General features: G+C 44.5%; 1 protein-coding gene across 1 annotated transcript in view; it reads right to left on the reverse strand.

Moving 5' to 3' along the window:
• Positions 1–15,699, reverse strand: part of SCG3 (secretogranin III) — a 46,729-nt gene extending 31,030 nt beyond the window's left edge. The window contains exons 1-7 of the mRNA XM_088656788.1: positions 15,063–15,699; positions 13,932–13,984; positions 10,858–10,903; positions 10,539–10,754; positions 7,868–8,010; positions 6,909–7,070; positions 3,635–3,788 (exon numbers count right to left, since the gene is read on the reverse strand). Coding sequence (XP_088512914.1) covers positions 3,635–3,788; positions 6,909–7,070; positions 7,868–8,010; positions 10,539–10,754; positions 10,858–10,903; positions 13,932–13,984; positions 15,063–15,153 — 865 coding nt within the window. The 5' untranslated portion in view covers positions 15,154–15,699. The remainder of the gene's footprint in view (positions 1–3,634; positions 3,789–6,908; positions 7,071–7,867; positions 8,011–10,538; positions 10,755–10,857; positions 10,904–13,931; positions 13,985–15,062) is intronic.
• Between the last annotated feature and the right edge of the window lie 368 nt (positions 15,700–16,067).

The following is a 16,067-nucleotide window of genomic DNA, read 5'->3' on the forward strand; positions in this document are numbered from 1 at the left end:
TTTTAATAAATGCACCTTCTGAAATAGGAATACCCTCTTCTACAAAGGAGGTCGTGGGTGGCACTGTGGGTTAAACCACAGAGCTTAGGGCTTGCCAATCAGAAGGTCAGCAGTTCGAATCCCTGCGACGGGGTGATCTCCCGTTGCTCGGTCCCAGCTCCTGCCAACCTAGCACGTCAAAGTGCAAGTAGATAAATAGGTACCGCTACAGCGGGAAGGTAAAAGGTGTTTCCGTGTGCTGCTCTGGTTCGCCAGAAGCGGCATTGTCATGCTGGCCACATGATCTGGAAGCTGTATGCCGGCTCCCCCTCGGCCAATAACGCGAGATGAGCGCCACATCCCCAGAGTCGGTCACAACTGGACCTAATGGTCAGGGGTCCCTTTACGTTTACAAAGGAGGTCTATCCCCCTTTACCTCTGGTCTCCCTTTGCTCTATCTTCCTCTCCAAGAGACAACAGTATTAAATATGTTACTGCAGCTCTGAATGTCTTTAAGGTTGTGGTCATATTCATGCTCACTTGTGAGTAAGTTCAATGTAAAAGAATGGGGCTGACACCTGAGTGTACACAAGTCCCAGGGATGCAGGTGGTGCTGTGGTCTAAACCACTGAGCCTCTTGGGCTTGCCGATCAGAAGGTTGGCGGTTCGAATCAGGGGTCCTTTACCTTACCTTACACAAGTCCCAATCAGTTCAATGGAACTTGCTCTCAAGTAAATGTAATCTCTGTAGGCTAACCAGCCTCATATATAACCAAGTTGCTCAAGTCTAATGAATGCATGAAGGGGTTAATGCCATATTAGTATTGTTTTATTATATACCAAATTTGTATACCACCCTTCATCTGTAGTTCACAGCATAAAAATACAAGATAAAAACACAAAATACATAATAATAGTGTTTGTGAACTCTGGTGCTGCTCCACACTCCAACCACATGGCTTCTTTCTGCTATCCATCCTTGTGTTCTGATACAAATAATTTAGGAACTTTCACCACTTTGGAACTATGGTAACCCGTGTTTCATGATTGTTGTATGCAAAAGCCCAAAAGGAATTTGACCTTTGAAGGGTTTGTAAGTAAACCATTTTCAACTTAGCAAACTGTCTTTTTCTATGCTAGGGGAAGTGGGGAACTTTGGAAGGAACTTGGAAGGTCAAATTTTAAAGGTCTAACAACTTATATTTCCATGCTTTACTCTGCTGCGTATTTTGTGATTTTAAATCTCTGCTGGGGTTCTCTCACCAAAGAGAACTTGCCCCAAATGTGGATATTGGCATCCAGGGAATTGTCTTTTTATGCCTATTTTTCTTTCTCTTCCAGCAACCTCTAAGGTGCGATTGCAGCATTGTAAGACTGCAACCTCCCACACATTTACAATGGAGTGAGCCATAGGGTTGCACTTTATAGATCAGAAGGACTAGAATCACAAAGGAGGTCTGGGAGCCAAACAGTAGCTTCTCATAAAACCTGTAACATAGCATGCACACTTTCCTCTTTTACCTTTCTTCTATCCTTCCTTCCTTCCTTCCTTCCTTCCTTCCTTCCTTCCTTCCTTCCTTCCTTCCTTCCTTCCTTCCTTCCTTCCTTCCCTCTTCCTTCCCTCCTTCCCTCCCTCTTTCTTTCTTTCTTTCTTTCTTTCTTTCTTTCTTTCTTTCTTTCTTTCTTTCTTTCTTTCTTTCTTTCTTTCTTTCTTTCTTTCATCTATCTAAACCCCACCAGTTTCTCTGAGGAGCTCTAGGCAGTGTACATTATTCTCCCCCTCCTTTAACCCCCATAACAACTCTGCCAGGTCTGTTAAGGCTGACAGACAGTGACAGGCCTAAGGAGACCCTCATGAATGAGTGGGATTTGAACCCTGCTCTCCCAGGTCCTATTCCAGCCTTCTAAGCTCTATACCACACAGGCCGTCTCTGACTTTCCATATCTCTGCTGCTCTCTGTGCAACAGACTGATCATCCATCCCTAAAAAAGATACACAAAAGGGATGGATGAATCTTTTGTTGGTCCATGTCAGTTTTTCACATAGTTCATAAGCCTGTTCCATCCATTTCTGTAGCTTACTTTAATCCTTTTAATTTACTTTTTAAAAGTGCATTTTTTTGTACATGTTTCCCCATAAAATAACATGTCGTATGCATTTCAGCATTTAAAATTATGACTTCTAATACATATTTTGCTCTCTCTCTCTCTCTCTCTCTCTCTCTCTCTCTCTCTCTCTCTCTCTCTCTCTCTCTCTCTCTGTGTGTGTCTTTTAGCCAATAACTGTTTTGCAAAATTTAAAGAAGTGCAAAAACTGAAGGGTAGCTCCTTTCCAGCCCAGTGATTACTCCAGGAAGTGCAAATCAGGCCGGCTTGATTAAAAATGCAGACTGAACAAAGTCCTATTACATATACATTTGCATTAGCAGCATGAAATTTCCCTACCCTGGCAGGGACAGCTATGCAGGAAGCCACCTGCGCGAAAGATGACCGAAGGGCAGATTAATACAGAGCTGAGTAGCCTGTCGTCAAGTGGCAAGAGGTGGGGAAAACCACTCAGCCTTGGCAGGGGACCTCGCTAGAAGAGCTTCAGAGCTGCCACAGCCACTTGTTTTAAAGAGAGAGAGAAAAGGCACCGCTTCCCATTTCTGCACACGCTTGCAATTCCAGGAGCCTCTTCCGCATCCCGGCTTGATGCGGGCTGACGGGACAAAAGCAAGAGAGCTGTGCAGATGGGATGGAGGAGCGGCGATGTACGAGTGACAATGACCTCCCTGCTGAATTGTGCAAAGGTTCATCAGGGCCAGGGAAAGTGCTGCTCTCCTAGGTGGGCCACTGATTGGCCCAGGGATAAAGAAGAGGTGGCTGGTTCTGTTGCATAATCTTAACGATGATATGCTGGAACATCAGCGGCTGCAGAGATTGTGAGGGCAGGGCTGCGAGGGCAAGCATCAATGTCACTTGTACACCGTCCCCTCAATGGGCACACATGGACTGTTTGCCAAGTTTGGAACAGCTGGATTAGCCTAGAAGTGATATTCAATGGTGCTAGAACACTAATATTCAAAAATTTGTACAGCTATTTCCCCTAATAAAAAGGCATTTTGGGGTGTTACCTTCATGAATACATGCATTTGAATGCAGATTTTATCCTGGCATATGCAATTTGGTAACATATTAGTTGACTGGAGAACTGCATTGCAAAATTCAGAGAAGTGTGAATTTCAAAGGGCGGGTGTGCTTTTATCCATGTATTCTTTTGGGTAGGTTCAGCTTTAAATGCAAATGGAATTGAAATTCTCCCCCATCTCTAGCCGGAGCAAGGCATTTTGCTGCCGGAAACGCAGCCCTAATGAAGGGTAAGGGTGCCATCACTTAAAAGGTCTTGCTGCACCATTCACACATCAGTTCCCACCTTCATCACTTCCCCTCTGCCCCATGTGCTGCCTGAATCAGGGGACTTGTTTCACCTCATTACATGGCTTTGCAAGCCTTGGAAATGTTATGGCCCTGATGGGTCTCTACCATCTTTTTTTTTAAATTAAAACACACACACACACACACACACACACATTCACATTCACATCAGCGTATAGGCAGTTGGTGTTCCAGAAAACCAAACGTCAGAAGATATTTCAGCCTGTATGAGACTCACCTGTGTTGAGACTCTTCAGTAGCTCATAAAAGTTAGGGAAATACTGGAGATCTTCAAAATTATCCTCAGGAGGCAGTTCGTTTCTTCTTTCCAAGATGTTGGAGGAAGTCCACGTGTTATCCAATGTGTCATCTTGATCAGTATTTTTCGTAGCCTCCATGTAAGACATTAACAACAGAAGTGTGTAAATATGGATGCCCAGTGGTGGCTGGTGCCCATTGGGACTGATAGGGTGCAAGGCAGGGAGGCCAACAGTAGAGGGAGCCAGAGCAAAGAACAGGCAAAGCCAACTCATTCTAATTTTGTCCCCATCCTTCCTTCCTTCTTGCTGCTGGACTGGTTGCAAGTAAGAAGGAAAGCCCACTTAGCTGTCAGTTTCCTTCTCCTTAGCAGGTTCCTAATACTCCTCTTAATTCCAAAGGCTGGGGACAAACTCCAGGGACCCACCCACACTTTCATACACAGCTTGTGAGTGATCAGAGGCACCTGGCTGGCCACTGTATTAAGCAGAAGGCTGGACTAAAAGGACAAAACTGGAAGGTTTTTAGATTCCAACAACAACAACAACATATTCATACCCCGCCCATCTGGCTGGGTTTCCCCAGCCACTCTGGGAGGCTTCCAACAAAATATTAAAATACAATGATCTGATAAACATTAAAAGCTTCCCTAAACAGGACTGCCTTCAGATGTCTTCTAAAAGTCTGGTAGATGTCTTTCTCTTTGACATCTGGTGGGAGGGCTTTCCACAGGGTGGGTGCCACTACCGAGAAGGCCCTCTGCCTGGTTCCTTGTAACTTGGCTTCTCGCAGTGAGGGAACCACCAGAAGGCCTTCGGCGCTGGACCTCAGTGTCTGGGCAGAACGATGGGGAAGGAGACGCTTCTTCAGGTATACTGGACCGAGGCCGTTTAGGGCTTTAAAGGTCAGCACGAACACTGTGTGATCTTTCAGGACCAGTGTTATATGGTCTTGGCGGCCGCTTCCAGTCTAACTGCAGCATTCTGGATTAGTTTTAGTTTCCAGGTCACTTTCAAAGGTAGCCCCACATAGAGCGCATTGCCATAGCTGCCAAGTCTCCCGTTTTCCCCGGGAAATCCCTGTTTTTCCAGCTGTTCCTAGCTGAAAAAACGGATTTTTTTTGTTTCTTCCCGGTTTATTCTGGCGCGGTGGCCATTTTGGAATTGGGCGGAGCATGCTCAGAAGCAACTTTTGATGCTGCTCTGCCCAGTTGCAAAATGGCTGCAGTGCGACTTCTGGCGCGGCGGCCATTTTGGAACTGGGCAAAGCAGCATTAAAAGTCACTTCTGAGCATGCTCCACCCAGTTCCAAAATGGCAGCAGCGCTACTTCTGGTCTGCTATTTCCGGCCCGGTCCCTTATTTCTCTGACAGCAACTTGGCAGGTATGCACATTGCAGTAATCCAAGCGAGAGATAACTAGAGCATGCACCACTCTGGCGAGACAGTCTGCAGGCAGGTAGGGTCTCAGCCTGTGTACCAGATGGAGCTGATAAACAGCTGCCCTGGCCACAGAATTGACCTGTGCCTCCATGGACAGCTGTGAGTCCAAAATGACTCCCAGGCTGCGCACCTGGTCCTTCAGGGGCACAGTTACCCCATTCAGGACCAGGGAGTGCTCCACACCTGCCCGCCTCCTGTCCCCCCAAACAGTACTTCTGTCTTGTCAGGATTCAACCTCAATCTGTTAGCCACCATCCATCCTCCAACCCCTCCACTCACACAGGACCTTCACCGCCTTGACTGGTTCTGATTTGAAAGAAATATAGAGCTGGGTATCATCTGCATACTGATGAACACTCAGCCCAAACCCCCTGATGATCTCTCCCAGCAGCTGCATGTAGATGTTGAAAAGCATGGGGGAGAGGACAGAACCCTGTGGCACCCCACAAGTGAGAGCCCAGGGGTCTGAACATTCATCCCCCCCCCACTTTCTGAACACGGCCCAGGAGAAAGGAGCGGAACCACTGTATAACAGTGCCCCCAGCTCCCAGCCCCTCTAGACGGTCTAGAAGGATGTTATGGTCGATGGTATCAAAAGCCGCTGAGAGATCCAGCAGAACTAGGAAACAGCTCTCACCTTTGTCCCTAGCCCACCGGAGATCATCAACCAGTGCGACCAAGGCAGTTTCAGTCCCATGATGAGGCCTGAATCCCGACTGGAAGGGATCCAAATTCTCAATATATTGCCAATGGCTGTCTTAATGTTAATAGCACCTCTTTAAGTTGCTCAGTCTAGAAGTCACATTTTCCCCAAAGCAAAGATCAGTGAGTGGGCCTATTTGTGCTTTCCAGGAAATGGGATGAAACTAGAATCATAGAATCATAGAGTTGGAAGAGACCACAAGGACCATCCAGTCCAACCCCCTGCCAAGCAGGGAACACCTTTCCTGACATATGGCCGTCAAGCCTCCGCTTAAAGACCTCCAAAGAAGGAGACTCCACCACACTCCTTGGCAGCAAATTCCACTGTCAAACAGCTCTTACTGTCAGGAAGTTCCCTGTTCCTCATAAGGCATCGTTTCCAGGCCTTTGACCATTTTGGTTGCCCTCCTCTGGACACGTTCCAGCTCATCAGTATCCTTATTGAACTGTGGGGCCCAGAACTGGACACAGTACTCCAGGTGAGGTCTGACCAGAGTGGAATACAGTGGTACTATTACTTCCCTTGATCTAGATTGTATACTCCGATTGATGCAACCCAGAATTGCATTGGCTTTTTTTAACTGCCTACATCACACTGTTGACTCATGTCAAGTTTGTGGTCTACCAAGACTCCTAGATCCTTTTCACATGTACTGCTCTCAAGCCAGGTGTCAGCCATCCTGTATTTGTGCCTTTCATTTTATTTTATTTTTGCCCAAGTGCAGTACTTTACATTTCTCCTTGTTAAAATTCATCTTGTTTGCTTTGGCCCAGTTGTCTAATCTGTTAAGGTCATTCTGAAGTGTGATCCTGTCCTCTGGGGTATTAGCCACCCCTCCCAATTTGGTGTTATCTGCAAACTTGCTCAGGATGCCCTCAAGCCCATCATCCAAGTCATTTATAAAGTTGTTGAATAAGACTGGGCCCAAGACAGAACCCTGTGCCCCCCCCACTAGTCACTACTCTCCAGGATGAGGAGGAGCCATTGATGAGTACCCTTTGGGTTTGGTCAGCCAGCCAGTTACAAATCCACTGAATGGTAGCATTGTCTAGCCCGCATTTTGCCAGCTTCTTTACTAGAATATCTGGTAAAATAACACATAGGGATTACCATGTTTTCCTCCTGTTTTTCATTGGGATTACTCTCTTCTCTGGTTGGAATGTCACCAAGATCTTCAGATGCCTTTTCGCGATCGTTTGCTTCATTAGCAATGAGCTGCTGCAATACTTCAGCCACTTCATCCTCCAGTGTGTAGGCCTGGCTTTCTGTGATCTGGGAAAGAAAAGGAGAGTAGAGCTGAATTATCAATCTCCCTTCAGGTCTGCAAATTGTTTCACACAGGGACTTCTGAAGAATGAATTAGGGACATCCATTTCAAATTGAATTTGCAGCCTTCCCTTGGAAATCAATAGTGTCTAGCTTGATGCAGCTGATGGTTTAATTGCGCGCAGTTTGAAGCAGTGCCATTGGCTTAAGACGATGCGGAACATCTGCCACAAGTATTCGTAAGGACAGTCAGAGCTTCAGGAGGTGAAAAAAACCAGCCTGCCGCCTCTCTGAATAAAGTCCTTTTGCATCTTATTTCAACAATGATAAGCAAAGCAAATCAATTTAGACTTCAACTCAGCTGGTTTAAATAGCCTGGTTTTATTGAAGTCAATAGTGCTATGCCTTATATCCAGTAATATTTGCCCTGCAGATTATTCTTTTTTTATAAATATTGCAAGTCACTCTGTAATCTGCAGCCTTGGTTAGGGGTTGGACCTTTACAGGGACTGTTTCTCACATTATTGTGTCCCCCCCCTTCCTTCTGGGCTTATTTGCCCATTATAAAACCTTTCAAGAACTTGGCATCTTGCATTGCATGGCTAAGCTTCAAATAGCCGGTTTAACTGCAGGGTGAGATTGATGCAAATTGAAACCAGTGCTCAAAGCCCAAGCTCTGCTACAAAAGAACATCCATTTGTTTCAGGATCAAACTATTCATTCAAAATAGCAACTAAGACTAAAATAAGAAAGGGGAAAAACCAGGCATAATAACATAAATGAACTGGTGCCCAGAAACTTACGAGTCCCAGATTTAGAAGCTTGGAAACGATCTTGTCAAAGACTCCTCTGTCATTTTCCTCATATATCCTCATGGCAATCTTCTGAACGATGTCTTCAGCTGTTAATGGAGTACCATCAAGTTGGTGGAGTCCATCTGGATCATCTGAAAGTATCACAGGTTGACCAAGTGATGCTCTACTCTACTATGTTTGATGAGTTTATCTTTTGCATGGGTAAAAACATTAGGTGAAACTGGACTAAGTTCTTCTAGATACTTTCCTATATGAGAAAATGACTGATGGTGAGAGAAACACTGCAGTGTCGATGGCCTGTTCTGACCTCCATCATTTGTCAACTTTGCAAATACAGGGGTCTGCTAGATGCTAGTGTCTGGCACAGTCAAATTATTGGTGTGGGTGCAGAAAATCTCACGCCGCCATCTATCAACATGGCTTTGTGCTTTCTGGTTGATGAAGTTCATCCATCAACTGAAAAAAGTCTTAAGAAATAAGGGCTTTTTAGCTGTCAAAACAAACACCCACATAAGTCTAAGGGGACATGGCAGAAAAGTATATAAGCATGAATGATGTCAAGAGATTCATTGTCTCTCAAATAATTAGAACTGTAGGGTTACTCAATTAATTCTATTTGCAGTCAACCGGGAAGGGGAATAAATTGGATTCAGTTCACATTTAAATTCACATTTACCAAATTTGCACTTTCCAAAACTATGCGAACTGAGCAGTTGCCTGCTCTATGGATGTGAAGGGAATAGTATACATAAACTGGAATTCCATAGACAACCGTGTGCCCAAGAGGAGCCTGCGATAAAATGTTGCCATGCAGAGCACTTCTCTTCAGGATGTTTCACTCCTTCCTCCCTTCCTCCTAGTCTTACGTTCCTCTCTGTCCCAACAAGAAGCAAGCATCCCAGGGCTACTGAATATGCTCCATTGTGCTGTTTTCAGCATCCTTCCTCTTGGGTGTTTCTTCTATGGGGTTTTCTGGGTGCATCTACAAAGCTTAGAGTTCCCCCGAACCTGCTGCTACTTTCTACTCTTGTGCATGGGTGTTATTTGAATAGCTACACAAGCATCCAGAGAACTGAGATTGCTTTTATAATATATGATATTTTGTGTTGTCCATATTGCCTTAATATATTGGCAAAACATAATGGCAAATTCACAGTATGCAACAAGACAAGGAGAGTGTTTATGGAATAATGATGCACTGGAAGAAGCCCATTTCGTGCCATCTATACCCGGTAGTTCCACTGGCATATGAAGATTGCTTTGCATTTGGAAGCGATCCCTGATGACAGGCTGGGATGTTATTCCTGCGCCAAACTGTGCTTGCAGACTTGCCTGGCTTCTGGGGTGCAAATTTGCAACAGCCAAGACCAAGGCTTCTTAAAGTTTGCTTGGACTGAACCTCCCCAATTTTACTTCAAGTGATGATCTGACACCCCGCCCCCCCCATGATACCAAAGGATAGAAGGCCAAACCAGAAATGGATGGACTGTTTTGATCACATCAATATGATTCAAGAGTTTTCTCACAAGCTGTTTCTGTGTGATATACTTTGCTGTTTTACATTGTTTATGTCATTATGAAATGTGATCCTCTCCCACGTGACTCTACTGCAAATGACTCTCTGTCTACGCAGTAGTACTGTAAGGTCAGGTGTCCCTGGGCATTTTCATGGGCTGAATACCCCAATTTATTTATTTGCTTTGTGAAAATATGTTTTTCCTGCTGTATCATAAAATATCAGGGTGGTGCACAGTGTTAAAACATAAATCTTTCTTTCTTTCTTTCTTTTTTTCCACACATACACACACATACACAGATAATCATTCAGGTGACTGGCTAATCAAAAATAAAAATTAATCAGCTGCAAAGTCCTGTCAGCATAAAAAAGTCTTCAAGCGGCACCTGAAATTTGAAAGTGAGGATGTCTGCTGCATCTCTGCAGTGAACAGTGTTCCACTGCAGAGTGGAACACTAAGGGGTCAATACATAATATGGCAAAATTTGCTGGCTTATGATGCTGAGGTTCTCTAGCTCTGCCAGGCTCTGCCAGCATTAAGTCCCCAACTCCAGTTTATAATAATAATAATAATAATAATAATAATAATAATAATAATGATAATAAATTATTTGTACCCCGCCCATCTGGCTGAGTCTCCCCAGCCACTCTGGGCGGTTCTCAATCGAATATTAGTTTAGTGAAAGATACACAGGCAAAGCTGGCCAAGGCCTGTTTAAGTCCCCCAAAGGAAGCAGGCTTAGAGGGGGGAGACTTAGGCTGGATCCTAAGCCTCTTCAGCTTGGTCATGTGATCCAGCAACCCAGTGTGAGATGCTATTTTAAAGGCTTGTTTCCCTTCTGCCAGGCTTAGGCAGAGCAGAAGCCCTGCTGCTGAGCCGGGTTTGGATCTGGCATAACTTCACACTGGCTTCATTTACACTGGCTTGCCTTGCATCACCTTCTTGAGCATTGGATTGCTCTCTAAATGCTCAACTTTCAGTCAGAGGACTGTGTGCAAATAGTATCGAAAATGGTATTGCATATGACTGCCCCAACAGCATCACAAGCACAAAGAAGCATGAATGAAATAGACGTCTGGAGAGGCCCTATATGCAATATACACTCAATACACAAGCTTGGTGTATGAAGACTAATGAATTACCTTGATATTTATAGTCCGGGCTGCTTTTAGTGGAGTCATAATCATCAACCAGCCTCCGGCTCTTGGTGGAATCTGTATCCTCGAGGGCAAGCTGTTGGTCATACAAGGAGCTCCTGATTGATTCCCTTTCCTTCTCCTTCCTCTCTTTTTCTGCTGCCAATTTGAGCAGGTTCAGGTCATCAGCAAATGAGTAATTTCTGAATTCCGGCTTGTTGTCTGGAAGACGTACAGCACAGGTGCCCAATAAACCATCTCATACCTCTAAACAATCAGCAGTATGAGTGTGTAATGAATAAGGGGAAGAAGCACAAAGATTTACCTGTAGAGGCTGGCTTTTTCACTTTATCCATCTCTGCCTCGGCAATCTGTTTTGGGGAGAAAGATAGTTTATGAGTATATAAACACACCGTCTCTGTTGTACTGGAATGAATCATGTGTAGTTCTTTTCCTCCAATCTATTTCTTTTAACCTATTGGAACATGCAAAGCTGCCTGACGCTGAGTCCATTTAGCTTAGCACTGCCTGGCAGTGGCTCTCCAAGGTCTCAGGCTGGGGATATTCCCAGCCTTACCTGGAGATGCCAGGGATCAAACCTGAGACCTTCTGCATGCAAGGCAGATGTTTTCCCATTGAGCCACAGCCCTTCCACTTCCCACCACAGCGTCTTTTGTTCTTTTTCCAGGAGGTGATGGAAGCATTTCCCTAAAGAAAAGATTCTGGACTAGACCCTTTAATGCCAATTTGTGCTCTTTTCATGGAGAATTTCCTTCCTGTCTTTCTTTTGTGGGAAGCTGCTCTTTTTTTGAAAATTGACTTGGAGTGGGGGGTGGCATTCAAAGCTGCAACACTCTGCACACTTTCCTGGGAGTAAATCTTATGGAGTACAGTAGGACGTCCTTCTGAATAAACATATGTCAAATGGCATATTTTTATTGACTGCTGCCATAGTTTGTAGTGATGTTTCGACACCAAAGATTTTTTGTGTGTGTGTTTCTCTGATTTGGCACCTCTCTAATTTGCCCATTTTAAAATGTTTATTTAAAAAATGTGCTTGGGGATTTGTTTGTTCGTTGCTAATTTTAATGATGAATATTGAGTGATTAAAACAGTATACAACAGCTGATGGGAAAGCCTTTTGGAAGGCAGCCTTGAGAATTGCGGCTTTTGCCACACTCACTTTCACTCTATATGCCTACTATGATATGCAGCCCTTGGAGGCTTGGTTGTGGGTCACTGCAGCCCTCAGTCTGCCCCCCAAAGGGCTAGCCACCACTTGCATACATCAAAGGTCACAAGGATTATTACTGCATAACGTTTAAGTTATCAAAAGTACAGTGGCTGGAAGGTTATAAGAAGGCACAAAGAACTTAGGAGGGTACTTTCCTTCTCCCCCGCCCCCAAATGTGGCTCTTTCATCTCTTCCAAAAATCCTGCATACTTTCATTCTTAAAATGCCCTTGCTGTTCGGTTCAAAGGGTGGTCAGTATACCATGGACCAGGTTTTGCCCTCTGGGAGGGGTTTGTAGGACTAAACACAGCCTGTCTGTTTTTAAAGCCTCTGGGTGTAATATACCGATATGGTTGAAAATGAACTATGACTTTTATAAGATACAGACGGTCATATCTCGGACATCAAACAGAATCTGTTCTGGGAGTCCATTCGACTTCCAAAATGTTTGGAAACCGAAACACGGCTTCTGATTGTGTGCAGGAAGCTCCTGCAGCCAATTGAAAGCCGTGGAAGCCCCATCAGCTATTCGGCTTCCAAAAATAGTTTGCAAACCAGAACACTCACTTCTGGGTTTGCAGCGTTCGGGAGCCAAAACGTTCGAGAACTAAGCTGTTCGAAAACCAAGGTACAACTGTGCTTTGAATGCAAGCTGGAACAAAGAGAGTGAGAGACAGGGAGCCATTGTGGGGTAGTGGCCAGAGTGGTTGGACTGAGGGCTGGGAGACTGGAGATCTAGTCCCCTCTCAGCTATAAAGCTCACTGGGTGACCTTGGGTCAGTCACTGTCTCTTAGCCTAACAGCAGGGTTGTTGTGAGGATAAAATTGGGAGGGGGGGGACCATGTATGCCACCTTGAGCTCCTTGGAGGGAAGGTGGGATATAAATGAAATAAACTGTGTGTGTAATAAATAAAAGAAACCCATCAGGCTTTAAGATCTATTGATTCCATCTGGGCAGGAAACTCTAGTCCTTGGAGACAGGCTACACTTGATCAGCCTGGTGGGAGATTAGGCACCTCATGCCATAGCTGCCAAGTTTTCCCTTTTCTCGCGAGGAAGCCTATTCAGCATAAGGGAAAATCCCTGTAAAAAAGGGATAACTTGGCAGCTATGCCTCATGCTCAGAAATACTTTTATTTATAACCTCATTTATGTGTCTTTAAAGAAGGAACAGGACACTCAATTCACATGGCTGAAAGAGGCTATGAAGGCTAGAAGGTAACAGTTCTTGCAAGAATCCCCCCACCTCCCTTATATACCGTTAAGACATTGCATATCCAGAGGTTACTAGCATCTGAAATCAATGCAGAGTGAAGCCAAGATATAAATTATTGCGTTCACAGTGCTCTGAAGCCTTTTATGTTGCTTAGAACTAGATGACCCCTGGGGTGCTTTCCAACTCTGAAATTCTATGAATCTATGAATCTAAGTAAGCCATGTTGATCACAGTGGGACTTACCTCTGAGTAAATATGGCCTGTACGAGACAAATGCTCAGGGTAAGTGAAAAAGAATGGAGCACTATTGGATTTCCCTGCTATATGCTTCTACTGAATAATTTGTAAGTTACCATGACAGAAGACACTGGCTGGGCTAGAAGTGAGCTCTGGAAACATGTTCTTGTTTGACTAGTTAAATGATTTTCTTCTTGAACTCTAGCTAGCCTGCAAAACATTCAAGAATCCTAGGACACCTTCAGAAGATTAGCACAGTTATTATGCCATGAGCTTTTAGCACACCAAGAGTCTACTTCATCAGATTCATTCCTTCAATGAATTAGCCTGCCATCCTAACCCCACTTAGCTGGGAGTAAGCCCCATTTGATTCAGTAAAACTTACTTCTGAGTAGACGTGGTTAGGATTGCACCGTTACATTTCTTACCTGCTGAAAGCTCACAGCACAAATAAGACTGCCATGATTTGCTTGGGTGTAAGAGCCATTGAACTCTGTGGGCTTACAACTAAGTATATTTGTACAAGTTAGTTGGGATAATTATTAATCTTTATGACAACATGAGACTTCATCCCTCCCTAGTCTTATTATTTTATTTTATTTTATTTTACATTCCCTTGTTTTATCATTTGGGTGTTCACCATCCTGGGCTCCTTTGGGTCGAAGGGCAGGATATAAATTTAATAAATAAATAAACACTGGTTTTACCTACCTGTTCTTCTAGTGGTCTCTCTACACTTAATTCTCTGTTGTGTAAAGCTTTATCTAGAAAAGAGACACAAATATACATATAATTGTGGCATGCAGCTTCCCCCCCCACTCTAACAATAAACAAGTTATAGTATTAAACAACCTACCCTTAATACCCTGCATGTATTTAAACATCAATTCCTGAGATATAAATATTGAAGATGCTGAAGCTAAATCTGTAATCCTATGCATACTTTTCAGAAGGTAAGCCCCACTGAACTTCTGAGAAAATATGCGTAGGATTGCATTGTACGTCACAGAAAGGAAGGAGGGTACAGTTTGCCTGGTTCCTGCCTTTGTTTAGGAAATTAGCCTTGAATATCTCCTTCACACTGGACTGTTCCTACATTTTCTCAAGCAGAAAACCAACACACACACACACACACACACACACACACACACACACACAAAGAAAAATGCACATAAGAGCTGGACTAAAATAGCAGTAATCTAATCGGATTGGAATAATCAAGAGATTAAAAGATTTTATGACATTCAGAGCAATCCCCACAAAGAGAGACTTTCGAAACTGCTGCACTACAGATCAGGCTGTCTCAGAATACACTCCAGAATGAAGAAAATCTAGCATATAAAAGAGAATAAACTAAGGTTACCAGATGTCCCCGTTTCCCGGGGACAGTTCCCGGTTTTACAAATCAGTCCCCTGACAAAATCCATTTATTTAGTAGGAAGTTGAAAAGTGTCCCCGGATTCACTGAAAAAAATCTGGTAACCTTAGAATAAACATTCATTTCCTTCCAATTATCTGGGGTGGGTGTGGGTGGGTGGAAGAGAAATATGCCATTTTGCTTTTTACCTTGGCACACTTATCCACCTTGTACAGCTATGACTCTTGGCAGTGATTTCAAAACAGAATGGCATGTAATATGTCAATAGTTACTAGAGGAAACTTGGTTAAATAAAATAAAATAACTTGGTTAAATAAAATAAAATAACGCGTCCCCATTCTCACAGCTATGAGGGAATGAATGATCAGAAGAGATGACCCACCTACCCAACACTGGGAAGTTTCAAAATAGGGGCTATGCCTTTTAAAGTAGGTGCTGTACCTTTTACCTTCTTAAGTACCTACCTCCTCTAGTACCCTCGGGCTTGGGGAATCCATGTGCCTGGCCTACAATCAGTGCCAGCACCGGTATCAGTAAAGACAGCTTGAGAAGCATCCTCCCGTGTGTTAGGTCTTCTTTGCTGCTCTGACCGTGGCTTTGGAGAAAGGTTTGCGGCAAAACCAGAGAGGAGAGGATCCCCTGGCTGCTTCAGTAAGATAAAAAAATGCTTCCCTTCCTCCTTTCCAGCAGGCTTTGTGTGCCAATGCCTCCCTTGGCGGACCTAGATTGAACCCAACTGGCAGCGGTACCTTCGCCCGCCGCAATGGGAGCTGTCCAGCACTCTTGGTGCTGAAATCACAGGAGCCGCAGCTGCAGCTCACTGCTCCGGGATAAGGCTCGAGCCCTTATTGCTCAGCCGCCTCTTCTTCTTCCCTTGCCCTGATCGATAGGCGAGCGAGGTCCTTTCCCCGCTGAAATCTCCGGACAGGGGTGGGAGGAAAAAGAAGGGGAGGAGATCAGGGAGGAGAATGGGAGGGAGGGAGGGGGGCTGCGGATGTGGGAGCATGCGTGTACCACCTGGACCTATACGCAGCTCTCTAGCCCAGCCCAGCCTGTTGGATAAAGCTGCTCTTTCCGAGCCAGCAGCAAGCCTTGAAATCCACAGGCAGGGGATTCCTGCCTCCGGAATTGCATGCATACAAAATCTCCACCCACAGAACGCCCCTGTGCCCATTCTAAGCAGAGGAAAGGTCAAGCGCGTTGACGGTGATCTATATCTCTATTCTGCAAGCGGCATCTGTTTAAGTGATGTGCAAGGCATATGATTCACATTTATGACGTGCAGCAGCTTTGCTTCGCAATCATCAAGGCTGGAGAGTGAGAACAGCATTATTTCATCTGTTAGGTGGGTTTTTAAAAAAAAGGGGGGGGGACGGCTGTTAAGGCAGAATCAGGGAACCTCAGCCAATCTCATAGCTGCCAAGTTATCCCTTTTTAAAAGGGATTTTCCCTTATGCTGAATAGGCTTC

The sequence above is a fragment of the Zootoca vivipara genome, chromosome 13 (genome assembly GCF_965207765.1).
Source record: "Zootoca vivipara chromosome 13, rZooViv2.hap1.1, whole genome shotgun sequence".
Classification (NCBI taxonomy): Eukaryota; Metazoa; Chordata; class Lepidosauria; order Squamata; family Lacertidae; genus Zootoca; species Zootoca vivipara.